We start from the raw sequence: 11018 nt of genomic DNA on the forward strand, positions 1-11018 counted from the left end.
TCATTTTAACTCCGTTATATACTGTAATTTAATGTCCAGCAGGGATACTCAACTTCCTTTGCTGGGGGATCACTTTTGCAAAAATGACAGAGGACCAGTTAACAAATAAACATTAATAACATTTATCAGTACACACAATAAATAAATGGCCTGTTGTCAAAGACAGTAATGAATACAGATAAGTAGGCCTATAGAAGGAAACAGAAATAAACAATAAAATGTATATAAATCAAAATAAAAATAGAATAAAAAATACAAAGTAAGATAATTTTGAGACAAAATGACATGGTAAATAACATGGCATCAGTTTGTTAGTGGTATTTTAATGTAGTAGCTGCTTGAGGTGAATCTAGTTATAACTACTTTATATGCAGTTAGCTAGTTTAGTCCAGTGGTTCCCAACCTAAGGTTTAGGCCCCTTAAAGGGTCATCAGATGAATCTGAGTGGCTGTGAGATGATTAATGGGAGAGGAAAGACAAAGAGACTATGTTCTGCTACAATTTTCCCCCGTCTGGACTTTTCTCTAAACTTATATTTTTTGTGTAATATTTGATAAATTTACCTCAAAAAATATTTACATGAAACCACCACAGAGGATGAAAGGAAAAAACTCTTTTTGGTGGAACTGCTAACAACTCATTATCTGAAATGTGACATGGGGCTCCAGTTGCTTTTTAGACAAGTCACAAGCTAAAAAGGTTGAGATGCACTGTAACAATGCACCGCTTGTTATTAGTGTATTACTTTTTTTTTTTTTTTTTTTTTTTTTACACATAACACGCAGTCTGAAAAGTCACTACAGCTGTCAAAGAAGTGGAGTATAAAATGAAATATTCACTTTTAATTGTTGTGGAGTAATTAAGAAATACTCAAGAAAAGTACCATTACATTCTATGCAAATACAGTCCTTGAGTTAATGTACTTAGTTAGTTTCCATCAATGTCATTTCCATAAAATTTTATTTCCTCCAACACAAGTTGTTATCTCATCAGCAGATAACAGATGAGAGTGAAGCACAGTGATGAATTCTGAAGTTCTGAAGTTTATCTTTGACATGACATTAACACATCACACACACACACACACACACCCACACACACACACACACACACACACACACACACACGAAGATTACTGATGGAATAATCTTTGCCCTCAGAGTCAGTTAATCATTGAGTGAAAGTCAAGGAGTTAAAAGCTTGTAACAGTTAAAACTCAGAGAGGATTCCTCCATCACCAGTGTGGCAACATGGCTACTAAGCAGACCGAGGATGCACCCAGGGACGTGACTGACAAGAGCCGAAGCAGCGGACTCATGGTGAGGATCAGGAAGTTCAACCCCAGGGAAGTTTTCACCTGGTAAGTGGAAACATGAGAGGAAGAGAAACATGTTGAAGTCAGATTTTGTTATCTTCTATCAGAGCCAGGAAAGTTTTCAGTCAAAGCGTCTACCTTTAACATTATAGTCACCAGCAGTGGTGGAGAAGTATTCAGATCCTTTACTTCAGTACAAATACTAATACCACACTGTGAAATTACAGCACAACAAACAACAGTCCTGCATTTAAAACCTTACTTAGGTAAAAGTATCAACAAAATATAGTTAAAGTACCTCAAGTAAATGTACTGATTATGCAGTAAAATGTTCCCTGACAGTGTTTTACTGTAAATGCAATGTTTTTGGATTAATATTACTGCTTCATGCAGCATTTTATTGCTGTAGATGACTAAAGTTGTGCTCATTTTAACTCCTTTATACACTGCTGGTTAGTTTAATCTACAGCAATTCATCATACTCTATAAGATCATCATATGTTTGTAGCGTGGCTGTCCTGTGAGAACTGTGTATCTCTAAAAAGTAAACTTTTCATGGTGTCAGAAAAACAGTCCTGTTTTCAGCTTTGCGACGATGCATTTTCTAGCTGATCCAAGAGGGTTTTCAAAGAGTTTATTTAGCCTAAGAAGTAGGAGAATTTTCTTAGCACGTGAAGGAACACTTCATCCTTCAGTGTTTAAAAATGTGTGAAAGTTACTGATCAAAATGTTGGTGATAACATCTAAATATATTCTTTTCAGTAAAAGCTTGTAGAATAAAGAATAAAAGATTCATTCTGTTGTTTTGCATCTTTTCACTGTGCAATAATGCCTTTCCTTGGCTTACTTCAAGACAACACAGATCAGCAATGCCATGCCACACCATCAAGGGTAGCATTTTTTACAAAGAGCTGTCTCTACGTCCAGACAGACTCCATTCATTTGGCAGTACACTTACATTTTAAACCCTGTTTTTAAATTGGTTCTCTCATTTGAATTTGCCAGTAAACTAAATGCCGGTACTCTTACCAACCTTAGTTTGCCATGGTTTGACCACGGCAAGTCAAGTGGCCATGTTGTCGGACAAGAACACCTTTCAGTGCTGGACATTCAAAAATATTTACCTTGTGAAATTAGAAAAGGACTCTTTACAGTGTAAAGCTTGTTTACCAGCAGTGAAAATGCTGTCAGCATTGGCATCATTTATGTTTTTAGGAATTTTCAGCTCTATTTCCCAGTTTAAAGCATTTGCTAGTGAAGAAATCACAACATAATCAAATTTCATAAGTTACTTTACTTTGATTAAGTAATTAAAATAGTTACATTACTTGTTCCATTTTTAACAGGGTAATGAGTAATCTGTGACTGATGACATTTTAAAAGTAACCTTCCTGAGATGTTGTAGAATAGAAGTATAAAGTTGCGTAAAATGGAAACTCAAGTAAAGTACAAGTACACTGAATTTGTACTTAAGTACAGTACTTTAGCAAATATAATCTTTGTCTCCTAACAACATTGAAAATTAGATATGCATGGTGGCTTTATAGACGTGCCGATCTCCTCTTTCTCTCTCAGGCAGCTGGCCAAGACGTTGGCCATGGGTCAGGGCCTGGCTGGGCTCATCTGTGGAACGGCCATCAGCTCCCAGTACCTGGCCACAAGCTTCCATGTGAACACACCCATGCTGCAGAGCCTCCTTAACTACACCCTGCTGTGTGTCACCTACACCACCATGCTGCTCTGCAGAACAGGTAACACTACCACGTATGGTTTGGACACCTCAGATAATACCTGTAACAGAGGAGTCATAGTTTCAATTATAGCTGATTACTAAATGTTTCTGTTTTACTTGTAGTATTGTTTAATTCAATGTATATGTTAGAATTCTGGTTATAAACTATAGTAGCAGTTTCATAGACAGACAGTAAATTTACTCAATTAGTGTATCAGCAATAATATTCATATCAACTTTATTTAATTTGGCATATTGTCTAAAGCATTATATACATGATATTCTATCACCATGACATAATAATATTACACTAACTAGGATCATTATTCTGTACTGCATTCCTTTACTTTTGACACATTAAGTATACTTTGCAGGTAATAGTTAATGTGGTATTGCTGCTTTCACCTAAGTAAAGGATCTGATTACTTCCTCTACTACTAACAGGCACGCATAAATTTATACAACTTAATAAAGAGTAGACATTATCGGATTATCTGTGTATTTGTGTGGACTCCATTTTTTTTAAAAACAGTTACTTATCCAGTTTATGACATTACATTTCAATATGTGGGTCGCTGAGAAAATTCATGTACAAATTTCCTCATCACTAAAGACACAAGCAAAGATGGTAGGTGCAACTTGCGTCCACAGGGAGCAGCAGAGAATCAGCTTCAGTCTGTCCTCAGGCTTAGTGGAGAAACAAATAAATGTCAGTACTGAATTTCAGGGATGTTCCCCTTTAAAACGCAGGGGATGGCAATATTTTACAGATACTGAAGAGGCGATGGTGGAAGTATCTTCTGCTGGGACTGGTGGATGTGGAAGCCAACTATGCTGTGGTTAAAGCCTACCAGTATACCACTCTCACCAGTATACAGGTGAGTACGGGATGTTTGTGTGGATGTCATGGCTGGAGTTTTTGTTGTAAAAACAGATCATGTTTCTTTAAAAACGTTGGGGTTATTGGCCTTAGACCCATGAACCACATGAACTCACTTGCAGTTGTTTAACCAAATTTAAAAAAACAAAAAACAGATTTTCTTCCAGTGAAGTTGTTTGTGACATAGAGGACACTTGTGACACGTGTGACATGAGCCTCCTGATACTAAAAATAATTTGGTGACCTTTGGCACCCTGAGAAGATATTTTTTTTGCATATTTCTACTCCTGCTAATGCTTAGTACTCATTAGTTATCAAAATGTAAGTGCTGTTTAAAATAAGACACATGGTAGAATATTACTTGAATTAGATTTTTTTTTTTTTATTCAAAATATGAGTTCCAGCATGCAAGCAAACAAAGGTGGGCGCTAGCATAAAGAAAATCTTATTAAAAACAAGTGCCCTTTCAACCAGCTGGCTGGACCATAAATTAAAGCCAATTTCAAATACTAACAACATCCTAATGGGTAGAGTTACCCACAAAAATGACAACATGTATTGAAAGATGAAGTATGGAAGAGTTATTCCACTGTTATTTCAATTTTGTCAGAAATTAGTTTTCTGGCTACATTCCAAGTTTAGCTTTTTCTGCCTTGACAACTCAAAGTGGTGGGTCACGCCCGTTTCAAATGCCATTTTCAGGCCATAGGATGGGGTGGAGACAAAATGAAAGTAGACTCGGGGCTTAGTGGATAGAGCAGGCACCCCATATACAAGGCTGCTGCCGCAGCAGCCCGGGTTCGACTCCAGCCTGTAGCCTCCAGCCGCATGCTTCAGTATGCGGCTGGAGGCTACAGGCTGGAGTCGTGTCACTTTCATGATTTCCTCACTCTAATGAAGGACTACTGTTTTTAGTGTATGTATGAACTAATTTAACTTATCAGAATCAGAATATTTTATTGATTCCAGGGGTGATTGTGATTCATTACAGCAGAAATAAAAATAAAAATTGAACAGCAGGAATGAGAAGTATGAAAGTAAGAAGTATGTAAAAAAAAATATGTGCATTATGTTTCAGTATTCCCAGCAATATTTAAAACACTTGAAAATATAAAATATGTATAATACCCTGAGTATGAAAAGTGTGCAAAAATGTAAGCCTCGTGCTACATTACAATGTATAAGACTAATATGTAAAATTTTACTAATATAAAAATATGTGCATTATGCTACAATGTACAACACAATATGTTCAACAATAGAAATTAGAATAAGAAATATACAGAATATGTGTTTATGTTGAATATTCTTTTAAGAGCTTATGTTGGTGTTAAATATACATTTAAGAGTGACGTTGGGCTAAAAGTTGGAAAAAATAAGAAAATGAGCACGAGCCTCTGCGGGAGGACGCATGCATGGTTGGCACATGTGCACTGTATTCACTGAAGTTTGTGTTCATATATAAATGTTTTTCTGGCTCCCTGTCTCCAGCTGCTGGACTGCTTTGTGGTCCCAATCCTGATGATCCTGTCCTGGTGGGTTGTGAAGGCACGCTACAGGCCGGTCCACTATGTAGCCGTCTCCATCTGTCTCCTTGGGGTAGGGGCCATGGTGGGAGCTGACCTGCTGGCTGGGCGAGACCAGGGCTCCAGTAAGAACTTCCTTCAAGTTTTCTCGCTCACTGAGTTCATCGTTTGCCCTAGTCAGTGTACTTTTAAAGGAATGCCTTAACAGAGGAGTTTGGTATCACAAAACCCAGATGAACAAACCGCCAACAGGTTAATCAGTGTTATTTTGACAATTCTGGACCACAGAAATGATGTGTCTCTCCTCTCACCTCCTCAGCCTCAAACATCCTGCTCGGCGATGGTTTGGTGCTGCTCAGTGCTTCACTCTACGCTGTGTCTAATGTGTGTCAGGAATACATGGTAAAGAACCACAGCAGGGTGGAGTTCCTGGGCATGGTCGGCCTCTTCGGCACAATTTTCAGCACCATACAGATGTAAGTGTGTATGGGTGTGATCAGGACTTAGGGCCCATTTAACATTATGGCTAATCTCATGTTTTTTCCCCCTTTACCCAGGGTGATCCTGGAACGTAATGACGTTGCTGCCATCCAGTGGAGCTGGCAAGTCGGTCAGTACTCATCTCACACAGAAACACTTTGAAGACAATAGACAAAATAAGGCAGGAGAAGATGACCATGCAGATTTTTACCTCTCACTAAACTGATTTTACAATATAAACCATGCTTGTTGCGTAGCCATAAAATACCTTCAGTCTTCTTTTCACCCTGAGCTTTTGTCCTGACTAAACTGAAAAGTTGATCAGCAATTTCCCACATTGTAAAAAACAAAGTTAAACATTAAGGATCATCTAATCTACGACCTCTGTTGGTGACTTGCAGGAGCTTACAAAAGCTTACCCTGATTAAAACTGAGTTTCTACTATACACTAACAGTTGGGTGTCTCTCCTCTCAGGGCTCCTGTTCTCTGCATATGCGCTGTGCATGTATGCTCTGTACAGCTGTATGCCCATAGTGATAAGACTGAGCAGCGCCACCTCCGTCAACCTCTCCCTGCTCACTGCCGACCTCTTCAGCCTCTTCTGTGGTATCTTCCTCTTCCAGTATAATGTAAGCTGATGCACACACACACACACACACACACACACACACACACACGCATATATATTTTTAATTCTATACTAAGAGAACTCTCACTGACAGAATGAACCCCTTAACCCTAGCTTTAAAGGAACAGTCTGGAGAACACCAACAATAAACACATCTACTAAGAAGTACCCAAAACCTGATACATCTTCTTCCCTTTGTGCCATAGAGCTCCACTGTTGTCTAAGAACTATTAATTCTTAAACAGACACAGAAAGAATTTGTGGCTGAGTGTCATTACATTGTGCAGGACAAGGGGGTAAAACTAGCGTGTCCACACAGGTGTCATGTTTCCATCACTGCCGATCAGCGCTGATTACAGCCTGAGCCGATAAATATCCAATAACTAGTGAGGTTTTGACCCAGTGAGAAAGCTGCTAAATAGTAAAACCAACACATTCTCACTCTCAAAGTGTCAAATACAGATGCTTGGTCAACTGCCCTAAATGTCAAATTACGCTGCTCCAGGTATTCCTCCTGCTTCAGTTTTGGACATGTCAGGGATGGTGTTTTCAATTTTTATGTAGTTACATGCGTTTTGTCTTTTCAAAATAAACTTCTATTTTCAAAGAAAATGTAGACAACAGTTTTTGCTTGTGAAATGCATGTCAGTCTCTAAACGTAGAATGTAGGTAAAAAAAATCGTTGTATGGTAAACATGGTATACACGTGGTATGGCTTAAAATAAGTACATTTGGTACTAACATAATTTAATGTCATGTCACATACAGTATGTTGCATACATCGTAATATGCTAAACATACTAGCACACTGTGATTTACTTTTAGTTTCACATGGTAGGCCCACACGGAACACCTGTCTCCCTGATGAAAGTCCAGAATTTGTTACACCCATCCCTCTCTGCTCCTACCATATCATATCGTTCATGATATTGCTGGTAGAATTTTTAATATGAATATAAAAAATGTATATTGTGAAACTCGCAATATTTTGACTTGTTGACATATTGTCATGCTGTTAGCATGGCAACAACAAGCATGGCTGAAAGCGAAATTATTACAGACTCCGCGGTGGTTCCAAAAAGAGAAGCAGCTTTGGTAGTGTGCAATAAACTGTGGTATTGTTAGGCCTGGGTGTCCTGAACGTTTAACGAACAGCCCTGGACCTCTCAGACTCTTTTAGCGTTATACTGCTCAGAGGGAACTCATTCAGCAGCTCCTCTGGCAGCAGCACAGCAATTCTACCCCTCCTCTCTTGCTGTGCGCACAAGGGAGTCAGTGTCGTCAAGTGATTTTTTCATCAACCTTTGGTAATGTAAACCTACGTGACGTTCACGGCTCAACAAACACTACATGTATGTGAATGTGCCATAGTTACTGAAGCAAAACAGCCTGTCACAGGTTACAGCGTGATGTTAGAAGAGAAATGGCAGAGCATAAAGGTTCAGGTGGAAAAAAACGCCAACTCAATCATTTAGGATTTTGCTAAAAGGGAAGGAAATCACCTGTTTCTTTAAATATATAGATCCCAGGGTACATTTTTTGTATTTGGGAGCTGTTGTGTAATGTGTAATTTGTGATAGATTTTATTTTGTTGACAGAATCTGAATCTCACTCTGAGTTACTGTTATTGTTTAGAAAAACTAAAGAAATAATAGATAATTTTTGTTAAGTTTTTACTAAATATTTGAAGGCAAACATGTAAAACTGTATCACTTATTTTTTGCAATTCTATGTTCTTGAATTAATAATAAAATATTTTCTTACAAATTTGTCATGTCCTCAAGAATATCGCTATTGCAAAAATACTCTGAAATATCGGGATGTTATTTTAGGGCCATTTCACCCACCCCTATTGCTCGGAGCATCAAAAAATGCCGCCACTTGGTGCATCTCATACTGCTGCTAAAGGTTGCATTGTGCCCTGGCATCAGACACCGAGAGACACTGACCAAGCATTGGTATTTGACGAGTTGGTAGTGAGATCGGGTTGGCGACACAGCAGTGTTAATGAATGATAATAAGGGTTAAAGTGTAATCTCAAGGGCATGTGTTTCCACACAGCATTTTATAAACTTGTGAGTCCATAGTCCTTTATACAACTTTAACTGCAAACACAATATTTCACCTGATAGTGTCACTTATGCAAAAATGTACCTTTTTTGCTTCCTTGACACTAAATGTCCACTGAACCAGTCAGTGAAACATAACTCAATAGTTATACTCAAGTGAGATACTTGCACTGAATAATAATTTGCCTCTGTTATGTTTTTTTTTTTTTCACAAAAAAAGAGTTTATTTACTGGGTTAGAAAATTCTTAAAATAACATCTCCTTCTTCCTCATCAAAAAATCCAGAATTCAAAACAACTGTACATAAGCTGTCCTCAATTTACTGAAAAGTCATTGTCATCCATGTATATATGCAGGAGGTTTTAAGTTTCCACATCACATTTGTGTTACACTAGTCCATGACTGGCTCCAAACGTTGTCCTGCAGGTACATACATGTGCTAAAATCCTCCCCTGTGGATGCCACAAAACTTGAAGAATGCTCCTGTATACTGCTTCAGCAACACGTCTGTTCATATAATTGAATTAAAATATCATCTCCTTACTCTGCCCTGCCTCAGTTCTCTGGGCTCTACCTGGTCTCACTGGTGGTCATCCTCATTGGCTTCATCACCTTCAATGCCGTGCCAACACCCACTGACCGCACAGAGCCCAACACCTCCTCCTCCATCTGCGAGGAATGTTACTACGAAAACCCCGTGGCTGCTCAGAATGACATCACCAAGCAGGAGGTGGCCGTGACAATCACCACTGAGGGGGACAATAATGAAGAGGATCAGCAGGGGGATGGAGAGAAGGAGAAGGTGTGGGAAGGAGAGGATAGGAGGAAGAGGAGGAGGAGGAGAAGGAAGAAGAGACCTTCATTGCCATCACAAAGCCTCAAACAAGGCGATGATGTAGATGTTGGACGCAGCACTAAAATGTGAACTACAGCACGAAAACCTGTCAATATGTCATATGTATTTAAAAATATGAAATACGAAGGAGAAACAAGAAAGAAACAAGACATATAAGAAAAGAATAAAAAAAGGAAAGGAAAGATACACATTAAAACAAACTAAACAGTGGTACACATCATGTCTAAAATTCTGTTGTTCAGGAGTCCTCCAAGATGTCCTGAGGGAAGTCCAGAAATTCATCTGTTGCATATGTTCATTGTTACCAACACAGAGAGTCAGAGAGTCAGCTGCCTGACAGCTCTTTTACCCACTGGCTGTATTTTTTCTTCTGGTTAGTTACTTTTCGGATTCAGATTATTATTACAAAATGTAAATCAACTCATGAATTGTGATTTATCATTATAGCTACATACAGTATGTAATCACAATGACCTCCACCATGTGTCGAATCTTCACATTGTCACTGACAATTTTGTTTTGTCAGTGACCTACATGTATAGTTTAAACTCTATCAGGAGGTTCCTTACATGTTTCTTTTCCATAAGAACCATCAAGCACATTCCCAACCATCATCTCCGATGACAGTGGGAATCCACTCCTTCCAATGCAAGAGACAGTACCCCAAACAGATGAAACATGCTGTCATTTATAGAACATTATTTTATTTTTTTCAAACCAGGTAATGGTGAGAAAAGAGTATGAGTAGTAAGAAAAATCTACAATCAGCCTTCACAGTGACTATATAACTGATCTAAATAGTAATTTTCTAGAAAGCGTTTGCCAAGATTAAAAATCTTAAACCTATTGTTCTTTTGTTTCTGCTGATTCATTTGAATCTGTCACTCTATTCGTTCATACTTTTTGCTAATTTGAAATGGTGGGGATGGTCCAGAGATATTTTATATTTAAAATCAATTGTATTTTTATTTTACAGGTAATGCTGATATATTTTGATTGTTGTGTGTGCATGGAGTGTTTTGTTTACTGTAATATTTGATTTATATTGTCTAATGTAGAATATGATTTATATTGTGTATAGTGGTGTTTAGATATGGTGTAACTACTTTTTGATGACCAATACAGTCAATTTGAAACACCCTTCTTTTCTTTTTCATCAATCTACAATAGGTTAGTAGTGAAAAAAGACTTACTGCCAAAACCAACAAAACCTGGGGGACAAAGCCTTTGGGATATTAATTGAACCTTTAAAAGGTTCTATATAGAACCATTTTGTTTAGCAACAAAGAACCCCGGGGTACTTTTAAATTAATCCTCTGAAATGGTTCTATAGCCACCATATTCCTAGCCCCTATGATACCTTGCATAAATTATGGGTGCAACTTCCGGCGCTGAGAGACCGGCGAGACATGCAGCAAAGGGCCTCAGGCTGGAGTCGATCCTGGGCCGCTGCGGCAACAGCCTTGTGCATGGGGCGTCTGCTCTATCACTAAGCCACCGACGCCCCAGTTGATTTATGATTTCTAATGAC

The 11018-nt window shown here is 38.3% G+C and overlaps 1 protein-coding gene across 1 annotated transcript; it reads left to right on the forward strand.

Annotated features, from left to right (window-relative positions):
* The first annotated feature begins 1230 nt into the window (after positions 1-1230).
* LOC117260145 (solute carrier family 35 member F2-like) lies at positions 1231-10625 on the forward strand. The gene is made up of 8 exons (XM_033632046.2): positions 1231-1360; positions 2891-3066; positions 3798-3925; positions 5419-5578; positions 5773-5929; positions 6011-6063; positions 6409-6563; positions 9191-10625. The coding sequence occupies exons 1-8, from the start codon at positions 1251-1253 to the stop codon at positions 9554-9556; spliced, it is 1305 nt and encodes a 434-aa protein (XP_033487937.1). The 5' UTR covers positions 1231-1250; the 3' UTR covers positions 9557-10625.
* The last annotated feature ends 393 nt before the right edge of the window (positions 10626-11018 follow it).

Source organism: Epinephelus lanceolatus, chromosome 4, assembly GCF_041903045.1.
Source record: "Epinephelus lanceolatus isolate andai-2023 chromosome 4, ASM4190304v1, whole genome shotgun sequence".
NCBI lineage: Eukaryota > Metazoa > Chordata > Actinopteri > Perciformes > Serranidae > Epinephelus > Epinephelus lanceolatus.